A 25,389-nucleotide genomic window follows, 5' to 3' on the forward strand; every position below is an offset into this window, starting at 1 on the left:
AAACCTTTTTGTTGGGCTAATTTATTTGACGTCGCAGCATACATTATTTTTGTTTATTGTCCACACTGCCCCACCTGTGCTTGTGTGAGTGTCTCTGAGCTGTTAGTCTTTCTTGGCAGCCTTGGTGGCCTTCTTCTTGGGCTGGTGAGCCTCGATGAGCTGCTTGTTGCGGCGTTTGATCTCGTCTCGACTCAGCGAGTAGTCCTCCTCGTGACTGCGGAACTGGAACGTGTCTGCAGAAGACAAACAAGAACACTCTAAAAAATTGCAGCCGGCTAAACGTCAAGTAAGGTAGTGATGCGCACATCCAAGACGCAGGTGCAGGACAAAGGATCAGATAACTATGAAAAGAACGTTGAATGTACGCACACTTGCTACCATTTTACAATTTCTATTTCATTTTCACCAAGTGAACGTTTTTGAGCTACGCACTCTTCATCAGACTAGCCAGATAAATGTAACATCGTAAGTTGCCCTGCTGCCTTAAGTTTGTAAGTTAACTCAATTTGAGAAAACATACACTTAAGGCAACAGGGTAATTTTTTACTTTTAACCTTTTTACGTTTAACTGGCTTGCAATGTTTTACAGTGTAGTGGAAAGAGTAAGCCTGAGAGAGACATCCTACTCAAAGCAAATACACAGGGGTTCCCCTAGCACTTTATAGTTACGGAAGCCACCTTTACAGCAACTACCTACAATTTTGACTAGATCCTCAGTAAAGATTAAGATTTTGTGTTGTGAACGTAATTAGATGCCCTCTGTTTCTTGAGAAAACTCATTTTAGTTATTATATTCCTCAATTCGTCTTTGGTCAAATATAGAATAAATGTTAAATGTAGCATTTTGTTGCTTCTATGCATAGGCCTATATTAGATAATTGTCATTTATTCAACATGGGCTATATATATTTAAAATTAAATCCCTTAAAATCCAGGGGGCTCCGCGACCCTCTGTGGATCTTTGGCGACCCATAAGTTGGGTACCGACCCATAGGTTGGGAACCACTGTGGTAGACCACTAAACCCTCCCCAGAGAAGCGTAATAAGACCATTCGTGAATTATGAAGTAATTAAAAATGAATGGCCTGGCCCGTCGGGCTACCTGCAGTACCACCCACCTTCAGTGTTGCTGTTGTACGTGGGGCTGAGGACTCTCTTGCAGTTGCGAGGCTCCATCATGGTGGTCTGAACCAGGAACGTCCACAGCTGAGGGACACGAGAGCTCAGAGATCAGCATGATAGACACAACAGATAGCATGTACTAAACACAAGCAGGTCATTGGAGTGGAGCTTCTGGGTCTTCACCTTTTTTCCTTGGTGCTCCTCAGTGTAGGGGCTCTCAAACTTGGTCCAGGAAGACAGATGCTGAGGCACTCAAGGTTGAATTTTTTTTACTTTTTTATTTGGCTACAATGTATAAAAAAGTAAAACAATTGCAACCTTGAGTGCCTCAGCATCTGTCTTCCTGGACCAAGATAGCATGTACTGTGTATATACCGAATGTCTGTGAATCTATTAACTCAGGTCGTTAAAGGGGCACAAGGTAGAATGACGTAGTTTGCGTGGTGCCCATGGCATGCCTGTCTCAAAATCTACACCATAATGAAAAAATGCTGTTCAAATAAACTCGCTGTGAGAATGTTTTTCATCACAGAATTCCACCAGTTGATATGAATCTGAATACGGCTACGATTTTTCGTATGAAAAGTGTTTCCCACAACACTGATTCGGATCGCTCCGCTCAAAAGTCGCATTTGGGGTTTTCTGACAGCGGACAGTGGAAGTGGTCGCGAGACTCATTGTTCACTTACTAACGACTCAAATATGCATCGGCTGACTCGGGACAGTGATTAATTAAACTTTTATTCCTACCTAGAGCCCCTTTACAGTAATAACTACCATCCTTGTAATGCCATGTATGCTTGTAGGAGGCCGTATTAGGTATGCACTTATGCACTTAATGCATCTCTTTGATGGTCGGGTTTTTTTGCGTCATGTGTTGTGTTATGCGGCAGCTATGTACTGTATGTTCAAGACAAGTTTCCCTCGAATCTACAAAACACAAGTGAGATTTTACTGAAAAAAATATCACCACTTGAACCCTGAAGAGGTTGCATTTTGTTCTAGCCCAGGGTCGCAGGTATTTTAGTGTTTAAAACAAGGGGAAAAAAAAGAAACACAACAAACACACTTTGTTCTCATGACAACATAAGTCACCAGGCTGCGAGCAGCAATTATGTTGTTTTGTTTTATCAACAGGGGGTTGAAAGGCAGGCAATTACAGATGCCCAGCGAGTACGAGGTAAAAACTAGACCCTGTGATTCTGCTGATTATATAAGACTAGACAGAAAGAAAGAAAGAAAAAAGAAAAGAAAAGAAAAAAAACGAAATAATGGTTCGTGGGTACAAAAAAGAATAGAGAAAAAAAGGTTAAAAAGAAACAAAAAGATTCACAAAGGTCACAAAGGTGAAGCATACGAAGGAAGGCGAGAGAGTAGTACAGGCTGTCTGATTGGCTGGCCTGGCCTCACACAGGGCCGGTGGGGTCAGAGGTCAGTACGGGTCGGCCTACCTTGTCACTGCCTCCTGCGTCCTCGCTCTTCTCCGTGGCCTCCGTGGCCTCCGTAGCGGTGAAGAGCGAGGGCAGCTGGCTGTCTATCTCCTGCAGCTTCTCCACAGCGTCCTGAGCCTGAGGAGGAGAAACCTCCATAGACTCCTATGGAGATGGAGAGACAAGGGGAGAGAGAGAGAGAGAGAGAGAGAGAGAGAGAGAGAGAGAGGACAGAATGGGAGAGGAGAGAGAGACAGAGAGAGAGAGAGATGTGGGGGGTGTTAATTAAGAATAAACATTCAAAATGATAGTTGCAGTAGCTTACACATCCCTACTGAGGTGCAGGGCGGATATGCAGTGGAAGGGTGAAGACCTATTTCTTACGGAGATGGAGAGACATGGGGAGAGAGAAAGAGGGCAAGAAAAAAAGAGGGAGAGAGAGAGAGAGAGGGAGAGAGAGAGAGAGAACAGGGGATAGAATGAGAACGCGAGAGAGAGCGAGAGTGAGAGAAAGAGAGAGAGAGAGGTGAGTGAGACATAGATAGATAGAAATAGAGAGATAATGAAAGAGAAAGATGTGTGTGTGTGTGTGTGTGTGTGTGTGTGTGTGTGTGTGTGTGTGTGTGTGTGTGTGTGTGTGTGTGTGTGTGTGTGTGTGTGTGTGTGTTGAGCAGTGCAGTGGCCATTGACTGAGCCACTCGACATGGGGATGAGTGAGAGAAGAAGAAAAATCAAAATGACAGTAGCAGTAGGCTGCCCTACTGATAAGGTGCAGGTGAGATATACAGGGGCGGGGGGGATCCATTTGGGTCAAAATCAGGCGCGTAACTATAGGCGGTGCAGCCGGCACCGGGGCCCGCGACCACTGGGGGGCCCGCGAACGGGCCCTCCGAAGTGGATCGCGGGCCCCCCCATATAGCTCTATACCCGTTGGTTACGAGTCAAAAAATGGATAGGCATTGTATCCTGTGCGCTACATTGACCTAATGTCCAGACACTATTTATAGACCGTGTCAGACTCCCACAAGACGGTGGGAATTTACAGCATTAAATAAATTGCAAATTGACACTTTTAGTTACTATATTGCTACAGGTCATTACATGGGCAGTGAAATTGTTCAGACAAATGTTTCAAATAGCAATAAAGGTAACACATGAACGCTATATGTGTGCATTTTATTTTTTACATTGCGGCCAGGGATTGTGGGATATATATTTTCATACACTATCATTGGCTGTATGTAAACAGGGAGCGCGAGTCGCCAGTGGTAACGTTCTGTTTGGAATTACCACATGATTGATTCCCTTACCAAATTAAATGCATGCTGGTCAGTCGAACGTGGACTCTTTTGTTCTCATCTTATCCATGTAGTAGTAGGCTATGCGTTGTTGGCTTGAAGGCGGAATATAAAATGAGTTTAGTCACTTCATTCGCCAAGAATAGAGATGGCTACTGGCTAGCAAGAACATCCTATGGATATTAGACCTCCTTGGATATTATCTGAGAAGATTTCAAAGACGCTACGAAGAAGGTAAGGACAGGTTTCCCTATAATAATGTCCGCCGCGGCATTATATTGATTTCATATCACTCATCTCCTTCAGGGATTTTCCAATTGTTGTCACTTTCTAGTCCAGTAGTCTGGGTTCGGCAGGGTCTGGCTAAACGAAAGAGACGAGGCACATTTTTAACGGTGTCCATTCTAGTTTGTAATCTGTGACAGCGGTATTGCTGTAGTTATTCCCAGCGTTGTAACTTAGTTGTGTGTTCTCCAATTGACAACTAGTTGTGCTGACTTGCTAACAGCACCTCCACTCCATGTTGATTTTATCATCTAGCGTTTCTCCTGTTAGCATTATATAAGTTAAGTTCTTCTGTTAGCTTGGCTATGTTACGAAGTGGACTCTGGAGTTGTCAGCTAGGGGAGGGGAGAAAGAAATCTAAATAAGTGGACGATTCTGTGTGCGTGTGTAGAGCTCTATCTGCGTATGTTTTACTGGTGGGGTGTCACCAATGTGTTGTCATGGTTGTCTTGGATGTTGTGTATCCACTCCTTGGTATCCACCCATGCACCGTCTCCATCTTTTCCCATGTTTTTGGTAGCCGGGACCGTCTTCCATAACCAGCGTTGCATATTGTGCCGTTATTTGATGATGCCAAAGGACGCAAAACTACTTTGCAATGGCACCTTGTGTATGTGGGGTAGTGGAATATTGAAATCATTATGAAGGCATATTCTGTTGATTGTGCCATCTATCTTTTAAGTCCTTAGTGTTATTTTTTTGATGAAGTTTAAACTGGGGTGCTTAAGATCAGCATGGTTGACTCCCTCGTCTGTGTAGCCTGCTGTCAGCAGGCACCGTGCGCTCGCAAGCACACACGCAGCCCCCTGTCCCTGTCTCAACCAGTCTCTAGACACATTTTCCAAAAGCCTTTCTTTGCGTTTGTCCTGTTGTTGTTTTTTTTGGGACAGATAACTTAAATACTCTATGATGTAAATGTGCACATCGTTGCAGCATTCACAATGCTGTTGCAATTGCAAAGAAAATAGCCCACCCTTTCACCCGTAATGGCTAGATAAAATATCCTAAAATTAGCACAACCTCCGGGGGCCCGTGCTGGATACTCGCACCGGGGCCCGTGACCGAGTTGTTACGCCGCTGGTCAAAATGTTGCGCATTACATAATGGCAGGATGAAAAAAAAGATCTATGGAACAATCAGCAGTGTGCAGGCACTTTGTTCTCTTTGTTTCAGTCAAATTCAAAATAAGACATTGTAACTTCTGAGCTTTCTCTTACTCAAATAGTTTAGTCTGTGTCATCATGCCATGCCAAGACAACACATGTTTGGTATACTGTACGACAAACACACAAGACAGACACACACACTAGCTCTTTCCCCCATAATGATGAGTTTTGACGATCCCCCTTCCGTATCCTTAATGGCGAGTTTTGATGAACCCCTCCGTTTTGCTGACCCTGAACGACTTCCGGATTTTTCTCCCGAAGCTAGCCAAAGTAGTGACCAACGGTATTGATACCAATAAATTCCGATAGGTACCAGTAAAAACGTATAATATATCTATGTTTCAGGCATATTGGTAGAGTGTACCATTCACTTGTTATCATATGAGCAGTTTCACTTGTATTATATACTTAGAATCGTCTTAGAATCTTCTACAAGGGTGGTTCTATAAGGACTTCCGTATACCGGCTCTGACAGCACTGCGGAGCACTTTCGCTTCCAACACAATTCCGACACCCAAACCCAATTTTACACGAACATAGCATGGATAGTCAATGGGCGGCGCCGACAAAATAGAACTTGTCTGTAATCGCTATCCGAATGTCCGCGGACATCGGTGCCAGTGTGCGGGGTTCTATTGAAAACAATGGAATCAAACTTTTGCGGAGCAGTGTTCAGCACTTTGTCGAAGCCGGTGTGCGGAAGCCCTTAGGCGTTCTATGGGGGAAAGAGCTAGGCCAGAGAGAGTAGAGAGAGAGAGGTTCCATTGGCCCATTGTTTCCGGGTTCTATTATTGGGGGGGAAATCCCCCTTTAGGCAGACCCAGAGCCATCTAATATCAGAGTTACGCCACTCCCATAGACCTCTATGGACCAATCTTTCCACAGCAATGGCGGCTCTTATGGAGCCTCACGGAGCGTTAACATGGAAATCCCCATTGACTTTAGTTCTATTAGAAGTTACTTAGTTCCAGGAGGTGGCCGTAGAACACAGAAAATGTGGTAAAGGTAATGTAATTTGTTTGTACTTAATCTTTGTTTGGTATGTGATGGTTCTGTGTTAGTTTCCAACGAACAGAAGTTTACTGTTAAGAAACATTTTAATCTACACGATTCACATCACCAACCGACTTCCTGGTCCCCGGTTTGCGCAACTCTGTTATTAGATGGCTCTGGGCAGACCTAGGCAGACCTGAGGACTGTTCTATTCAATGCTAGGAGCATTATGACACGCCCCTTTAGGCAGACCGGAACCTGGTCACGTTAGGTGCCCATAGAAACCTATTATGTTGGCATATCTCTATACTTAAAGAATCTCTGCCTTAGGCGTTCTATGGGGGAAAGAGCTAGGCTGCCCTGTCTGACTCCAGTCCTCCCTCCCTCACATCTTCGCAGGGGCTGGAGTCTGGAGGAGTCTGGAGGAGCGAGCTATGGCGAGGGGCACAGAGGTGTGTGGGCTGATGAGGCATATAGCTCAAGAGAGGCTCTCTGAATATGGGCTGCATTTAAATGGACTGCATTTATATAGCACTTTTCCACTCCTTGCTCAAGGACACATTAATGGGCTGCAGGATGAGTAGGGCTTGAACCTGCAACCTTCTGCTAATGGAAGTATATGCTACCTTCTGCCATCTACCATCATCACAAAGTGGTGATGATCAGCGTACTCTCTAATTTCTTTTCACCTCTGGGTAGGCAGGTCCAGGGAAGGAGAGGGGCAGACACTTACTTACAATAGAAAGTAAATTCACCATGAAACCAACAATGACAGTTACCCAGAGGTGGCAAAAGTAAAAGTAAAAGTAAATTCAGCACATGGTATTATGTAGCTGTTACACCAGTTACATTATTGTACCTAAGTAGGTAGGTAGACAGACAGTGTTTTTACTTGAACCTCAAATTTGATCCAATTCTTGGGAGATTTGAAATGTTTTTACAGCCCTGAAGAAGGCCATTGTCGGCCGAAACATGTTGGCAATTTTTAACCGTTCTACTATGAACTAGCTGTTTATTAAAAGCTTTTTAACCCAGAAGAAGAGTGCCTTGGATATATTTTTTCATTGACTTGGATGGATCCTTCGTAAAGGATAACCAAAGAGCACCTTCGCCAAAACTTCAGTGAACGCCGAAGCCCTCTGACCCTTTTTCTTTGTTTTGATCCAATTAATGCAGAGTCAGCTGACTGTAGGACAAGCACACAGGTCTACCGGTTACTCAGCCTGTGTTGGAATGAAACTGTGTTTCTTTTCTTTTTTAAACTTTTTTACCACAATGAGAAATCTTTAGATCATTTGGAGTTACTGCTGGTCTACAGTGAAAAGAGTAAGTGATGCATATTGCCAATTGCGCTCCAAAAAATAAGCTTCATTCAATTAAAAGTTGTTTTTTTTTTTAATCACGCTGGGTCTTCGTCAGACATGACATGACATGAAGATCCAGGGTGATCGAAACATTGTACCTTTTAATTAAATCTTTTTTTTTTTTGGAGTGCAATTGACAGAGTACAGACCTACCTCTTGTCTACCTCTATTGTCTGGCACCTGCAACAAGTCATTTTGGATGCGCGCACCCTGCCAATGCCCTTCAAGGGACTGCAGATGTAAAATAGCCTGAGGCTAACTCTAGTACAATGCATGAAATGGCAACATTTATAATAATAATAATAATAATAATAATAATAATAATAATAATAATAATAATAATAATGATAATAATGATAATTGTATTTGTATAGCACTGTATCATACAAGGCATGCAACTCAAAGTGCTAAACAAATGGCAAAAAACATCATTGTTAGAGATGGATTTAAAAGGAGAGGTAGAGAGGAGAGGCAGAAATAGCAGGAAGGCAGAGGAAGGAGAGATAGATAGAGATTGTAGAGTCATAAGGTCAACGTAGGTTAGGACCAGGATTCTTAGAGGCTTAAGGTCCATAGTATTTGTTTTAATTGTACACAGTCCCCAATACATTGAAATTGAATTGAATTGAATTGAATTGAATGCCTCCAGTACCTTGTGTGCAAGGCAGGAGATGAGGTAGAAGAGGTTGTTGACGCCCTGCTCCACCCCCCTTAGCACGGCGCGGGCCTTGTCCAGCTTGGCCTCCCACTCCTGGCAGCGCACACGTTCCTTCTCCAGCTCCTCACGCAGCTCCGCCTCCATCTGCTTGTACCTGACGGATAAACAAAACAACAACAAAGGGGTGAATCCTTTTAGACTTTATTATTGACTGGACAGTAGAGAGAAACAGGAAACATTTTTGGGGAGAGAGAGATGGGGAAGGGTCGGCAAAGGACCCGGAACAGAATCGAACATGGGTCGCTGACGTAACAGTGCAGTTCCCAACCGTTAGAGCCACGGTAGGGCCAACAAAGTCCGTACCCCTTGTTAAGTTTTTTTTGTTATTGTCGATTTTGTGTGAGTTTTGGTCCCTATAGGAAACAATGGTAGAATGTTCAGAAAGTGATTTCACCCCACTGTAGACATGTGCTAACTCTTTATAGTTTTTGAATAACCCGTTGCCATTGACTTTGCCGTTGAATGACTCAGCAGTGTTCAGCATTAACAGTCAGTAGGCAGAATCAGAACAGGTGTTTCCAATTTTCAACTGCCAAATATTTTGAATAGGATTCTAGAACTCTGCTGTACATATTTTCTTGCTGGGAAACTAAGGTAATTACAGTCAGTTGTTTGGCCTAGTGGCTATGGTGTTGGTCTGGAGATCAGAAGGTTGCATGTTTTGAATCCCATTTTGACCCAGACTTCATTTCATATTTTATCATATACAGTGTTCAGTGTTTTTTTTTACTAACAATGCTAACCTCTGGCCCAAAAGGCAAGCCCACTTTTAGTATTGTCTGCAATAAAGCAGTCTGGTTATTATTTATTATATATCAACCACAGTTTGGTTTTCCTCAGGCAAAATGAATGCCTCAGGGATGAATGATCCATTTTGGCTGAGGAAACCCAACTGTGCTTGAAACATTTAAGCTGACTCATGCCAGATGAGTGATGAGATGTATTTTAAAAAGTGGGGCTTCATCCACTTGAGAGAACAGAGAAAACTTCCTTTCCACCAACAAATGCCCGTTCACTACTCTATCCTGTGTAGCTAATGGGCATGGGGAATGTGTGGAGTCGTGATGAGACATTTGTGTTGTGGATATCTGAGTACAGACAGGTAGACGGATACACATGCTCGCACGCACACACACACACACACACACACACACAAACGCACACGCACACAGAAAAACACACAGACAAACAGCTGCTGTTCGTCTCGACAACTGAAAAGCAGCAATGCAAGTGACACCTTGGAACCAACCATGCAGAAAGATAGACAGACAGACAGACAGAGATAAAAACTGTGCTTTTTTCCCTGCCGATTTGTGCTAAAATCCACTTTTATGTGCTCACTCACTTTTATGTCCCTAATAAAACTGCTGGCCCTTGTAACACTGCTGTAAAACCCTCCTTCTCCTCAGCAGCTGGGCACGGTCCTGTCCTCTAATAGCTCACACTGACTGACTATCCCCCCCCCAAAAAAAACACCCAGAATGCCTTGCAAGCTTGTACAGCAATTGTGTTTGTCACTCCTCTTTAGTCTGTGCACACACTCCCGAAGAGGGAGGAGAGGAGGAGAGAAAGGAGAGGGAGGAGAGAGAGAGAGAGAGAGAGAGAGAGAGAGAGAGAGAGAGAGACAGAGACAGAGAGAGAGACAGACATAGAGAGACAGAGAGAGAGAGAGAGAAGGGGAGGAGGACAAGAGGAGAGGAGGAGAAAGAAGAGAGGACAGGGCGGGAGACAGGAAGAGAGAGGGAGGGAGGGAAGAGAGGAGAGAAGGAGGAGAAAGAAGAGGGGACAGGGCAGAAGACAAGAAGAGAGAGAGAGGGGGGAGGGAAGAGAGGAGAGAAGGAGAGAGACGACGGGAAAAGGATGGAGACGGGAAGAGAGAGGGAGAGGAGGAGGAGAGGAGAGAAGGAAGCGAAAGAAGAGGGGACAGGGCGGGAGATGGGAAGAGAGGGAGAGGAGGAGGGAAGAGAGGAGAGAAGGAAGTGAAAGAAGTGAAAGAAGAGGGGACAGGGCTGGAGATGGGAAGAGAAAGGGAGAGAAGGAGGAGAGAGAGATGAAAGGACAGGAGAGAACAGCTGAGGAGAGGAGAGGAAAGAGAGACGGGAGAAGAGAGGGAGAGGAGGAGAAACCCTAGATGGGACAGGGCGGGAAACGGGAAGAGAAAGGGCGGGAGGGAGGAGAGGACAGGGTGGGAGATGGGAAGAGAGAGGGAGAGGAGGAAGGTAGAGAGAAGAGAAGGAGGAGAGAGAAGAGGGGACAGGACAAGGGAGTCCCCGTGAGGTCACACGTGTCTGATTAGATTAAGGCCTTGAGTGCTGCAGCTTCTTCTGCTGATGACAAATATGTCACCAAACCAACGACACCTAATCTCTCAGCCTCCTAGAAATGAGGGCCACACATGAGTCAGAGAAGTGTGTGTGTGTGTGTGTGTGTGTGTGTGTGTGTGTGTGTGTGTGTGTGTGTGTGTGTGTGTGTGTGTGTGTGTGTGTGTCAGTCGATGTGGGTGGGTGTGAGGGACTGTGAGAGGTGCTGGTGCTGGTGGGTGAATGCAGGGACGATGGTGGTGGGAGAGAGACATCTCAAAATAAATCAACTACGGCATCAATCATGATGAAGACCGCACTCACACATTGGGGTGAGGCGTGCAGAAATGCTCGGGCATGTACTGTATTTGTGCGTGCCTGTGTGTGTATGTGTGTATGTGTGCATGCGTGCGTGTGTGTGAGTGTGTGTGTGCATGTGTGTGTGTGTGTGTGTGTGTGTGTGTGTGTGTAAGGTGGAAGGGATCTCCATTAGTCATTGTGATCGCACAAAAGACTTCTATATTTAACCTGTGGCCAAGAGGAGAAGAGTTGCCCTACCAGGTTTCAAAGCCGGGTCTCTGGAGTACTAAACACGTGCTCTGACCACGACTTCATCAGTCAGGCTTGCTGTGACAGTCAGTATACACCCCCAACCCTAGACCACCTTGAAGCGGAGCCATACAGTTCACCACTGTTCTTTCTGAACTTATTTTTGAATTATGTATTGGAAAATGTGTGCAATATGGTTCATTTTTAAACTTTGCAATGTGTACAATACTTAATTTTATTTTTGTTTTAAAGGGACACTGTGCAGGAAATGATCGAAAAAGGTAATGCAACTATGCTGCTAACTGAAACTAGACTCCCTATTGCCAAATTTGATCTTTACATTTACATTTACTGAGTAATAAACAGATATTTTCCAGTATGGTCCAATTACAGGAAATTCAAAATGGCGGACCATGGAGAAGATCCCCCTTTTCATGTATGAAAAGTGCAATTTTTCCAGTCATAATGAATACTTAGAAATTGATGGTGGTGGTAAGTATTCATGAAAAAGGTAACATTAGTGAGTGGGCAACATGAATTCTGGAAATAAACAACTAAAAATCTCACACAGTGTTCCTTTAACTGAACATCAAACCTGTCAAGGGACAAAAGATGGAAATTAGCCATATGCCTATAATCTTATATATTTTTAAATGTTATTAATTTGTGCTGTCCCTGTCACAACTCGGGAAAACAAGGGGTAAATGGAATGGAGTTGAGACCACTTAGTGAGCGGAAATTAACTCTAATAAATAAAGTAATTCAAATATTAACCGTGAGAGTGAGCATAATAGGGCACCTTTAAATAAACAAACTTTTAACAGTATGAGTGTGCCCCTTACATAACTCCTACCATACCTCTCCTATCAAGGATGCCTGACAATCTCTGCTTCACCCATCACTGGGGTCCATCATACAAGGATCACATTATGATTATACATTACATTACATCACTTTACACTTACTTACATTGCGCAGTAGCTGACACTTTTACCCAAAGTGACTTACAGTTATTTACCTGCCATTGGTTACAGTCCCTCCCTGGCTGGAGCAGTGTGGGATTAGGTGCCTTGCTAAAGGGCACTTCAGCCATGGATGGATGGATGTGTAGGGCCGGTTCGAATCCCACCCTACCACTCCCTACCACACTCCATGGCTGAGGTGCACTTAATAAAGGCACCTAACCCCAAACCGCTCCAGGGACTGTACTCAATAAATACCCAGTAATTACTTAAAATAACTGTAAGTCACTTTGGATAAATGCGCCAGCTAAGTGTAATGTAATGTAATGAGTGAAATTATGGCAGGTAGCAGGCTTCACTCAGGGTTTCTTGATTCATTTTAAGGATGCTTGCCCAAATAAAACGCTTAATAAAAAGAGAGGAGCGCACCGTGCATCAAACAGAGTGCGGGGAGACTACTGTCCCATTGTCATGGCATCTCAGTCACCAGGAAGGATGGGGTCCAGTAAATAGGGCCCAGGGCCTTATAACCATCTCTGAGGACAGCACTAGTCACTCACACTCCCCCACTCACCTGTCGAGCGAGGGGAATTGAATTTCACCCGTGAGCCTATGGCTGCATACGAACTACATTCAATTCTCCTTGACTGCTGTAGGTGAGATGGTGGTTGAGGGTGAGGCAATGAGCTGTGCATAAAACAAACCTTGCAGCCGTGAAAGCAGCAGTGAAGCGTCAAAGCTGTGTTCAAGCAAGCGAGCAAGAAGCCAGAATCACTGCTCTGCTCTGCCCTGTTATTCTTGAGTTTGAAGTTGAGTTGTTTTGAAGAGACCATCATAGGGAGGAGGAGAAGGAGTAAAAGCAGGAGGAAGTGGAAAAAGAGGAGTAGGAGGAGGAGAAACAGGAGGAGGGGAAAGAGGAGGATAAGGAGGAGGAAGAGGAGGAGAAAGAGAAGGAGGGGAAAGAGGAGGGAGAGAAAGAGGAATTGAAGGAGGAGGAAGAGGATGAGGAGATGGAGGAGGAGGAGGAGAAGGAGGAGGAAGAAAGGGAGGAAGAGGAAAAGGAGAATGAGAATGGGGAGGAAGAAGAGGAGAATGAGGAAGAGGAGGAGGAAGTGGAGGAAGAGGAAGAGGAAGAGAAAGATGAGGAGGAAGAGGATGAATGAAATGAAAGAGGAAGAGGAACAGGAGCAAGAGAAGGAGGAGGAAGAGGAAGAGAAGGAAGCAAAGGTGGAAGAGGAGAGAGATCATTGTCAGGGAGGAGAGAGATCATTGTCAGGGAGGAGAGAGATCATTGCTCTGCTCTGCTCTGCTCTGTTGGAGTGTGTAAATCATAGGGGCCATCTCCATCAGCATCATCAGTGCTCCCAGTGGCACGGAGCAATTACCACCAGTGCACAGTGCTCAGCTCAGGGGGCCGCAGAGGGAGAGAGGAGGGAGGGGAGACGGAGCTTATACTGCTGATGTTTAATCAGCTGGTGGAAGGGGAATAAAACAGCACAATCAAGTCAAAGCATTAACACAGTGAAGTGAAGAGAAGACTCACTGCGGGAAGCAGGAGTAAGGAGGACGGTGGCAAGAGAGGCAGATTTGTTGTTCAACTCATTTCAAAGGGGGAGCCATTCAATTCAATTACATAAGTGGTGATACAGCATACCGTATGATATAATAATTGGAGACAGCTATAGCTGCACAGCAAGAAGTTCTATATTATTTTTTATTTATTCATTTATATTACTTTTCTTGTACAGCATCCTTGTTTTTGCACATGTCTTTGGATGAAGTGTTTGCCACGTTTTAATGAGCATAAGTAGTAGATTTGTGACACACCACTACAGGAGCTTGAAAAGAGGAGGAGACACACTCACACTATCACCTAATGATTCTTACAGTTTTTTAACTGGGTGCTGAATTCCACATAGAAATGGATGAATGAAGGAAGTAAAGCACAGCACTCCTCAGATATTTGAAGCCCTGAGACCTGTCTCCTGACCTGTCTCCTGTCTCCTGACACTCTGACGTCCTGTTTTACTTTGTATCTCTTTGGACTGTGCCTATGGCACTTTGATTCTGTTTTGGACATTGAGCTTTCATGCTCCTTTTTGCCCTATGTTAACCCCTTGACATTTTTGAATATTAAACCTTTTTGAGCTTTCGTCCATGCGTCTGTCCCCTTATGTTACCCGTTTGTAACAGCCCCATCCTTTGCAACTGAGTGCCCCGCCCCCAATCTCTGCTGCATACTTTTCAACACTCCCAGAAGGCTCACTAATGCCTCTCCTGGGGTGGCTGAGTGTACGAATGTTCGGGCAGTGAAAGTTCTATAGAATTCTGGGCGTCATTCAATACAATATGGAATTGTAGAATCTTGCATTGTTATAGAACGCATTCTTTTTATAGAATGCTCAAAAACCCACACTCTTAAAGGTTAAAGTCCCCGTTGAGAAACACTTTTAAATGTGTAAATGATGTCTTGGGTGTCTTGTCACCTGCCGGAGCCGGAGCTGGGGTTGAACTTGCTCTGTGCGTACTGGAGCTCCAGGGCGGCCAGCCCCTCCTGCCTCTGGGCCACCAGCTCCTCGCACTGCCTCATCTGGGTGTGGAGCTGCTCACGGGTGGCCTTCTGGGAAACCAGCCGGCTCTCCAACTCCTGTGGAGGAGAGAGAGAGAGAGGTAGAAAAAGAGGTAGAAGATTGCCCACCAGTGGCTCAGTTTTGGACGAGGGTTGCAGCCACACTTTCTAATTTACTATCAGTGACGGTACCAGTTGATGTGCCAGTGTTGTTACTTAATGGCCTGTCTGAATTGAATATTGATAGGTAAAAGAAGCGCATTGAGGAGGGGGAATAGAGGGGTTGGGGGGGTGTGGGTGGGGGGGGTGTAGAGAGAGATAAGGTAGGGAGTGAGAGAGAGATAGACAGGTAGGTAGAGAAAGAGAGAGGGAGAGAGAGATGGGGGTGGAGAGAGAGAGGTAGAGAGAGAGAGAAGGAGAGTGAGAGAGATATAGGGGTAGAGGGAGACAGGTAGAGAGAAGCAGAGAGAGAGAGAGAGAGAGAGAGAGAGAGAGAGAGAAAGTGAGTGAGAGAGAGAGACAGTCAGACAGACAGACATACAGTGAGCCAGGCAGAAAACAGTCCACCAGAAGACAGACAGGCAGGACCACTGCTTAATGTCAGTGTGACATACTCTACAGCAGTTGACATTAGCAGAAAGGACCAAGCAAGAGCATTTCAAAATGAAGAGCACAGAGAATGCGGTACAGCCAGGGCCGGATTAAGATGCTCTGTGGTCCTCAGGCTTCAGGTTGATGCCCCCCCCCCCCTCAAATTTTGGGACAAATTTACATAGACTGTGCCATCAGTCACCAACTCTACCCAACACAACAGATGAACATTTCAACATTGCATCTTGTCACAATTCTGCAATTTTTCAATTTTGACTGATCAGAGGCCCCCTGAAAGTGGGGCCCCCCAGGCTGCAGCCATATGTAGCCTGTGTGTTAATCCGGCCCTGTGCACATTCAGCGTTGGCGAGAGAAGAAGAAAGGTCAGCGCCAAGAGACGAGGAGGGAACAGGCTTCAAGAGCTACTCCAAAGTAGACAGAACTACTTCAAAGTAAACAGGTTGACCCTGTTCTCATAATGACTGGCACCTTGTTCCCCATTATGAGACAAGAATAGAAACACAGCTCGCAAGGATTGAGATTGCCTTGTGTGGGGGGGGAGTGGGTGAGGCCAAACCGTCTGCGTGTCAGGTTCACAGTGCCTCGGGCCTATGCAAAACTGATCTGTCTAAAACACACAAGGCTGTGCCAGAAAAGGTTAGGTCGGCCGCACATTGGCTCCGTCAGCACTGCGGCGCACTTTGCTTCCGACATAATTCGGACCCCCAAACCAATTTCACACGAACATACATAGCATTGATAGTCAATGGGCGGCGCCGACAAAATAGAACTTGTCTCTAATTGCTATCCGACATCGGTGAATGTCCAGTGTGCAGGGTTCTATTGAAAACAATGAAATCGAACTTTTGCCCTGCAGTGCTCAGCACTTTGTCGGAGCCCGTGCGCGGAAGCCCTTACACAGAATGGAATAAGCTTGTGAGTGCTGATCACTTCAGAGAACTAAATAAGGAATTAAAAGAACAACCTAAAAAAAAAAGTTTTTTCTTGCTGTAACAGCAATCAAATGTGTCATACTCAGTGTGTGACATACTCTACACAAACACCCCATGCACACACATACACACACACCACATGTGCACACATACACACAAACGGATTCACGCACTATGCACGCATGCACGCACGCGCGTAAACACACACGTAAACACACACACACACACACACACACACACACACACACACACACACACACACACACACACACACACACACACACACACACACGTAAACACACACACACACACACACACTTGGTTCGGCTGTACCTGCAGGTCAGTGCAGCCAAGAGCATCTTTCAGTACATGCCCGAGCATTTCTGCACGCCTCACCCGAATGTGTGAGTGCGGTCTCCATCATGATTGATGCCGTAGTTGATTTATTTTGAGATGTCTCCCCCCCACCACCATCGCCCCTGCATTCACACACCAGCACCTCTCCCACCCTCCTCTCCCACCCACCCATATCGACACACACACACACACACACACACACACACACACACACACACACACACACACACACACACAAGTAAACACACACACACACACACTTGGTTCGGCTGTACCTGCAGGTCAGTGCAGCCAAGAGCATCTTTCAGGTCGTCCATCTCCTTCACCATCTTCACCTGGGACTGCTGCGTCAGGGGCTGGCTGGCTGACCGCTGCACCACTGAACACACACAGTGGCCAAGTTTACATGATGCTTTGGTTACACTTCATCATACTGTCAGCTTATAAAGATTTAGTAAATAATGAACAGATAATGAACAAAACATTAACAAATGTTTTTAATTATTAACTAAATTAACATTTAGTTTTGCGGTTTCTGAATTGAGGGTGCCATCACTGGTAGGCGGTAATGTACCTTATTTCATTCAGGATCCTAAATGTCAAATATATTGTGTGAAAGTGAAATACATACCATGGACGGCAGCAGAGTCGATAATGTCAGTGATTGCGTCCTTGCCTCCATCTGCCTTCCTCTGTGACATTAAGAACAACACTGCTATCAATGATGTCAGTCTCAATGTAGACCAGTGATCTTCAAAGTGTAGTCTGGGGACCACTGGTGATCCGCAACAGAGCTCAGGAGGTCCGCTAGGGGATTTCTACTATTCCAAGACAAGTAAGAAGTAGGCTACAACAGTATTACAAAGCCAAAGATTACAGCTGAAGCCACATTTTCATCCCAATAAGACAGGCTTGTAATGTGAATAAAAAGTAAGTGATTTGCATCGAAATTAGCAATGTCAAATTAGCACCCCTCGACTGTCAATTCAGTTGACAGGTAGTCCCTGGGGGGAACAAAGTGGTCCTCGGTCTGAAAACGTTTGAGAAACACTGATGTAGACATTTACGGTGCTGTGGATAAAGCACATACGCATTTTTCAAATGCGTAGTTATTAGCCAGTTAGCAACTTGGGTAGTTGTAAATGGGAAATTGCAAACAACAAAGTAGCTAACATACTTAGCAACTATGGTTTCTAGAAATGCACCCCAAATCAAAAAGAAAGAACTGTAATGCCACATGTATGCACTGGACACACACTGCTTGACATCTTTTCCTGCCTGACCTGGTCCTTGCGTTGGTGTTGCGGTGTGCGGCTGACGCGCCGGTCGCCGTCCTTCTCCCTCTCCATGCGCGCCTCCACCTCCCGCTCCTTCTCCTGCTGCTTGGAGTTCAGGTTGCACTCCAGCGAGATGCGCTCCATCACCAGCTGCCGCTCCATCTGCACCAGCATCACCTGCACAGGGCCAATACAACAGCCATCTTTACATGGGTACATAGAGCAGCATCACCTGCACAGGGGCAATACAACAGCCATCTTTACATGGGTACATAGAGCAGCATCACCTGCACAGGGGCAATACATTATAGCCCTCTTCATGGGTACATAGACCAGCATAACCTGCAGAGCCACACAGGGGCAAAGCAATAGTCGATAGAGAAAATAGAGAATTTACATGGGTACTTTTAACCTGACTAAACCGATTAAATATGTAAACCAGTGGTTTTCAAGGCTCCACCACCAGCTGCCACTCCATTTCGAGCATCCTTTGCAGCGTCTTTGATGTGGGATGGGGACATGGGGACATGTCTTAGTCTATACCACGTTTTGAGTCAATAAACCTAGCTTGTCCCCACCACTTTCTCCACACATAAATAATATTAAAACAGCATACCCAGGCAATTTGCCATTGAAATGTCCCCACTACTTTCCCAGCCAAACCTACACCTTTGTTCTACAGGGCCACACAGGGGCAATACAACAGTCATCTTCACATGGGTACTTATGACCACAGTACATGTATAAACCCATATAATATGCATCATGTAAACACTAAAATAATAATCTCAGGTGTTTTTTTTAACTTAGTGAACCCGGGATGTCTGTCCCTGTTCCTAGAAGCTAGTAAAGACCCTTCTCCGCTGTGAATATTTCATTCACTCTAGTCTATGCAGAAAGACCCCGGGAGCATCTGGGAAATAGAAATTCAGTTGGAATGCAAGATTCAATACAGGCAAAGGTATCCAGGGCTCTAAATTAACACAAGCCAACCCGCCAAACACGGGTGAAAATTCATTTTGGCCAGTAGGAAAAAATCCCTCCCCGCCAATTTTGCTAGTAGCGCCCGAGTACAGTAAATTATGAACGGTAAACCGCTGCTATGACGAACGTGCGCACGTTAAGTATGCAGAGCTCTTAAGGCGAGATTTCCTACATTACCCATGGACACTAGCGTCACGACGTAGCCTCCCACCGTGGGCTCTCCAGTGCAGCGAGCGGCAACTCCATGCTGTTGCGCGCGCCAGCATTGAAAACATTTCAGACGACCAGCCTTCTGTCAGCTACGCTCACACTATTCTGACAGGCAGCTCTCCTCCTATGCTCTCGTCGACTTCGCTACAACCTTTTTAACGTCACTACTGCTGCTATTATTAGGCTACTAGGCCGCTGAACCTTGCTGTAACAGGCTGCCTTTTTGAAGCAGCGAGGCCCTGACCGTTTCAATAACAGGACTAACGCAGATTATGCATAGAGCTACTTCTGTTCTGTAGGCCTATGTTTTGTGCGAGTGATGAGAATGTGGCGGGGGTTAGAGCAAGGTTCTGTGTGTTGGTGAATGCTAGTAGTAATTGTAACCGTAATAATAGTGACGATAAAAAAGGAGTGGTTGTGGAACGAAATAGCGACAAGGGCAGAGGAGAAGAGCTGACTGTCAGAGTAGTGTGAGCGTAGCTGTCAGTTCAGTTGTCTTCTGAAATGTTCCGAGTCCTGGCGCAACTAAGCCCACGCCATCCGAAAGAAAACAAATAACAAAAAAACAACCAACGACGAAGCTGTGGAAGTAACAAAGGAAGCGAAGATACCCGTGATATTTTGATATTTACAGATATTTACTGATATTTTATTTGATATTCCCGTGATATTTACTTTTAGTTAAACAAGGCTTCTTGTCGTTTTGTTGCGCATGGTAGATATAATAAGAGAAGAGCTCCTCCTCTCTCCTCTCATCTCTTCTCCTTCCTTGGGGTGTGCGTACGTATGTGAGCTTTTGGAGAGTTTGGCTGTGTGCTTGGTTACTGTATGACAAGGTCTGTTATGTGAGTGGCTTGTGTGATGTGATTCAGCTGTTTTCAGAGGAATTGAACAAAAACTAATCAAATTGATTAGGCCTAAGTAATGAAAGTAAAAATAAAGCAGAAGTTAAAAAATAATGAAAAAAAATATAGCCTATAATAGGACTATGCTTATTATGTAGGCATAGGCCTATAGTATGCAGGCCTATATATAGTTTATCTGTGTTGTAGAAATTGTTGAACAAAATTACCATAATTTAAAAAAAAAACTAGCCTAAAGCATAGGCCTAGTTTATTTTGGCGAGATAAAAAAAAAAATGGCTAGCTGAACTTCTGTTTGGCTGGTAAGAAAAAATGTCCACTAGCCAAATTGGCTGGTGGTGGAAAAAGTTAATTTAGAGCCCTGAAGGTATCAATAATTCTCTCTCGTTTTCCCCCCTCCGGCAGAAAATCAAATGCATGGAGAGGGAGGCAGAGCCATGGCTAGTGGGAGAGCATGAAAAATGAATTCAGTCTCACTGACTGGAATTCAAACTGGCTCATCTTCTGAAGGAGGATCCAGCCAAACTCAACTCAACCAAAACAAACCCAATCCAAACTTAGAGGGACGGTTCTGGACAGGGGCCAGAATGGGCTATGGGGGGCCCTGTAGATTTCCTACCGGCCCCTGTTGGGGCCTCTGTGCTGAAATGCCAATGAATCTTTTTTTTTGTTTTTTTTTGTATGCATTTCATTTTCAAAGATTTTCAAACTTTAAACACAGCAGACAGAAAAGACAACACTAACACACATACACATAAACAAAATCAATCAAACAAACAAAAACAAAACGTTACTGCCAGTCCATAGAAGATAAAATAAACACTGTGATATGCCAGTCCAATGAGTGAGGTCAGAGGTCCCAGTTTAAATGTCCCAGGGTTTTGTCCAGCATCAGAAAAATAAAATATAAATTTCTAACAGCCACATGACATAACATTTGTTTATTATTATTAATATATTCATAACTTTAAAAAATGATCTCTCTTGCTATGTGCCCCCTGAAAAAACACTGCCCCCACCTCAGCCGCTCTGGTCATGTTGGTCTACAAACTCTTCCCAGGGCTGCTGACAGCTTTGGCTGGGCCCAAGACATAGTTATCTAAAAGGGCCTCCCATCCAACACATACAATGTAATCAGGACCCAATTCTGGGACCCCCTCTCTCCCTGGGCCTGGGACAATTTGCCCCCCCCCCCCCCCACCCCCACCCCCCCCTACCCTGCCATCTCCTGCATCTCCTGCATCTCCTTTGTTCCCAGGGCCATCCAGCTTCTTGATAGATCACAAAAAAATGACAGAGAGAGATTGTCATAGGTGACTGGACAGCATAACTATCTCTACCTCTCACACCTATCTCTACCTTTCTCCTTTACGGAGGCAGCTGATCTGCCAAATCTCACTCCCCACCATCTGCACCTGCTATCTGACTTGCCTATGCCTGCTGATCAAACACCCCCCTCCCCCCATTACTGCACTGAGAGACTCCAATTAGGTGAATGTTTAATATGTGTAAATGCATTTGCATGTGTGTATGCTACTAGACACCTGAATGTCCTTGGGTATGAATACATTTCACTCTACTCTACTCTACCAACCTTGGTGCTCTCCACAGCAGCCTGGGCGGCGTGGGACAGCTGGGCCACATGGCTGAGCTCCACCTGGCCTCGGATCACCGTGGACTGCAGCTTCTCCAGGACCAGGGGCATCGCTCTCACCTCCTGTGGTGACATGACACCCCATGAGAACAAAATGAGGCAATTAGGCCTACGTAAAGTTCATGGCATCTACAACCCAGTTAAACAATGCAAATATAATTACAATAACTTCCTGTGATGACATCCCATGAGAAGAAAATGAGGAATTAGTAAAGTTCATTTGACGGTGAAGATTGTGCGCATCCTAGGAAAAAAGTGCAGGACAAAGGCTGACTGTAATTTTAGAGTGAGGAGTCTGCACACTTGAAACGTTTCCACTGTTGTCGGGTGTGCGGATCAGTGGCATCGCTCTCACTGTGGTGACACCAAATGAGAAAAAAATGAGGCCTACATAAAATTAGGCCTATGTAGAGTTCATTTGGAGATGAAGAAGATTGTGCACATCCCAGGAAAAGGTGCAAGACAAAGGCTTGACTGTAATTTTAGAGTGAGGAGTCTGCACACTTAAAATGCTTTTTTCTTTCTTTGTTTCTTTATTCCATGGCAGGATAGGATGACGTTTCCACTGTTGTCTATGAAGACTTAGGCCTGTGTAAAGTTAATTTTCAACATTCACCATGTGGATTAGTATCGATACAAATGTTGAATAATCCTTAAACTGTCTTTTTTTTGTTGTTGCTAAAAGCAGCTGCACGACAGTACTTTAGGATTAAGAAATGTACGCATTTATGCTCTGTGTGCATTACAGTTTTACACATACCCGAAAGAGATGCTCTTGCACTTCAATATAGGTGCTGTAGATGTTTTCAGCCTCCGTGATTTTAATGTTCATTTTCTCCAGGCAATTTTCCAGCTGACGGACCCGCTGGCAGAGAAAAGATGAAGTGGACAACAGGACAGTGAGAGAGAGAGAGACAAGAGGATAGGCGTACAGTACAGTCGGGAGAGAGAGACAAGAGGATAGGCGTACAGTACAGTCGTGAGAGAGAGACAAGAGGATAGGCGTACAGTACAGTCGTGAGAGAGTGAGAGAGAGACAAGAGGATAGGCGTACAGTACAGTCGTGAGAGAGAGAGAGAGAGACAAGAGGATAGGCGTACAGTACAGTCGTGAGACAAGAGGATAGGCGTACAGTACAGTCGTGTTTAATTGCCTTACAGGCCATCTGTTGCTTTCAATGAGTCTGTTAGAAGAAGCAACGAAAAATCCAACCGACACTTCATGGAGAAATTTGTAATTTTCCCTTCCCTAAGGAACGCAGAACTTTTAAGTTCACCCATGATTAGGGATATACCGAATTCTCATTTTTTTTTAAAAAATAGTTTTTTGTGGTTTATTTATTATAGGACAGTGACAGAAGGACAGGGAATGAGGTGGGAGAGAGAATTGTGGAAGGACTGGCAAATGACCCAAGCTGGAATCGAACCCGGGTCGCTAGCGTAGTAACTTAGTGCCCTATCGTTAGGCCAATACTAATTCCTACTCCAATCACCGAAGGTTAACTGAACCTCGTCAACAAGGCCACATCCCTCTGGATCCGGATTCAGTACATCCCTACCCATGATGCAGAAGCAGGATCTTTGAGGAACCTAGACATTTTAACAGCGTAGCAGCTATTGTCTCTAGTGGATGAGAATCTTCACAGACAGCTGAGACCAAGCTGTGTAGGCCTAACCAAGGTAGACTGGCTATTGCCAGCAGTGTTAGGCAAGTTACTCAAAAAAGAAAAAAAAGTTATGAAAATAACTAAAATACAAAATAACAAAATATGGATCTAGCAATTTACAGTGCAAGGAAAGCTCAAAGTCATGACTCTTTCACCTTCTTTACACTGCTTTAAACTTTTTATTTGGCGCACACCCTAGGTCAGGGCTATTCAAATGGCGGCCCTGGGGCCAGATGTGGCCCTTGGACAGCAAGGTTCTGCCCCCCCACAAGCCCCTTGAAATACAGAATTGTTTTTCGGAATTTAGAGATAAAAGTATGGGTTCCTTTATCATGCTGAAATGGGACACGGGACATTAAAATGCAGGAAATTACATCTAAGAAATGCAAAACTTTCTGGGGGAGGACCCCCAGGCCCTCCACTTCAACGAAGTGTCCCATATTTTTTTCATTGACAGTCGGCACTCATTTAATTGAATAGCCCTGCCCTAAGTTTTCATGGACTCTGTCCATGGTGCTGAAATGCCTCCTGCCTCGTAGGCCTACAAGTAGATTGCCTTGCCTGATCATACTGTCGCTCGTCTGGATCAGGACTATTGTCCAGTTCCAGACACTTCAGTGTTCGTTCCACGTCCTGTAGCTGAGACTCTCGCAGTCGAAGAGTGTGCTGCAATCCATTCAACTGCTCCACCATAGTGCACAGTCGCCGCTGCTGCTTGTCCACGATGCTCTTGTGTCACACAACACACACACATTTCGTTCTGTAGTTAGCAAGCAGCCAAATGCTGTAAAATATGTATTAACTTGAGCTCCGTCTAAGAGGTTAAGACTCAAATATTAGCCTTACCTGAAGGCCAGGCCTTGGGTTGGGCAAAGAATTGCCCAATGTCCTGGCAGCACGAGGCAGTTTGTGCTCATTTTCGAGGACGTCTCGGACAGCCTTAAATTCGGCCTGATTCTGCTTCTCTATATCAAGCAGACCAAATTTGGCTATAGGCTACTTCAAGTTTAGGCTATATAATAAATATAAAGTTTATCAATAAATATCAAGTTTATATATAAATATATAAAAGTTGTTTACTTTCGGACAACTCTGTAACCGAACTCAATCTCTAAAATAAGTTAGCAAATTCCGCTTCCCCCGTCTTTTTTACCTAGTTGTTGAACTCGGAGTCGTTGTTCCCGCAAGGAGAGACCTCTTGCAGTATCTGTGTCCGTCGAACCGATGTCATCGGATAAACAATCCATTTTCTGTAGTTCAACAAATTCGTAGGCCTAGCATCGTCTGTCGTACTTCATACAATAATAGAACGCTGTCAGGTGTCACCCCATACGCGCGGCAACCGCGTTCTATCAGTCTCTTTACTTTACGGTCATTATTTTTTGGAGGCCAGTGTAGGCAGAGAAGCAAACTAAAAACCAAATGCAGTTAAAACGGCAATTTTTTTTTGAAAACCTACAGAAGAACACATGCTCAGCACATTGACACATTCTTTCACTGACACATTTATTATTATTATTATTATTATTATTATTATTATTAATAATAATAATAACAATAACAACAACAATAATAATAATAATAATAATAACAACGATATTCATAACAAAAATGATAAACAAATTATACATGTTGGATTAGTTTATTGTATTCATACCCTACAAAGGCACAGGCAAAGACCACATACTTCAAGTACCAAGTAATTAAAACCATTCTAACAATCACTAGCTTATTCAAAACCAATGAAAACACATATGGCTTCTTTGTGTCAATCAAAACAATGAAACATGTCACAGCATATGAAATGATTTGTTCATCATAACTCAGTCAACAAACAAACAAGAAAAACACTATTAATATGTTTCCCTTTCTGAATGAATAAACTGCTTCACCGTGTTAGCAGCTTCTAAAAAAAATCACAGTAGTGCCAGCACCAAAAACGCTGGCACATTGCATTGATATGTCCTTAAATAATGCCTGTACATGCAGTTTGAAATGTCAAATTCATATCCACCAGGATGGATCACAACAGTAAGCTACTCGAACACATTGAAAATAACAATACCTTTAAAACTGGC

The 25,389-nt window shown here is 44.5% G+C and overlaps 1 protein-coding gene and 1 long non-coding RNA gene across 2 annotated transcripts in view; both read right to left on the minus strand.

The window, feature by feature from the left end:
• LOC134445252 (golgin subfamily A member 4-like) lies at positions 1-24,616 on the minus strand. Its single transcript, XM_063194327.1, has 13 exons — positions 24,465-24,616; positions 24,158-24,276; positions 23,873-24,040; positions 22,406-22,510; positions 21,586-21,708; positions 17,941-18,111; positions 17,289-17,349; positions 16,933-17,036; positions 14,674-14,834; positions 8,311-8,470; positions 2,574-2,717; positions 1,119-1,206; positions 1-233 (listed from the first exon to the last, which is right to left on the minus strand). Exons 1-13 carry the CDS (start codon positions 24,556-24,558, stop codon positions 103-105), a joined length of 1,629 nt encoding a protein of 542 aa, XP_063050397.1. The 5' UTR covers positions 24,559-24,616; the 3' UTR covers positions 1-102.
• Positions 24,617-24,934: 318 nt separating this feature from the next.
• The window catches only part of LOC134445763 (uncharacterized), a 2,484-nt gene continuing 2,029 nt past the window's right edge, over positions 24,935-25,389 (minus strand). The window contains exon 2 of the long non-coding RNA XR_010034347.1: positions 24,935-25,389. This exon is cut by the window's right edge and continues 71 nt beyond it. This is a non-coding gene — a long non-coding RNA (uncharacterized LOC134445763).

Source organism: Engraulis encrasicolus, chromosome 3 (assembly GCF_034702125.1).
Source record: "Engraulis encrasicolus isolate BLACKSEA-1 chromosome 3, IST_EnEncr_1.0, whole genome shotgun sequence".
In the NCBI taxonomy this organism is placed as follows: domain Eukaryota; kingdom Metazoa; phylum Chordata; class Actinopteri; order Clupeiformes; family Engraulidae; genus Engraulis; species Engraulis encrasicolus.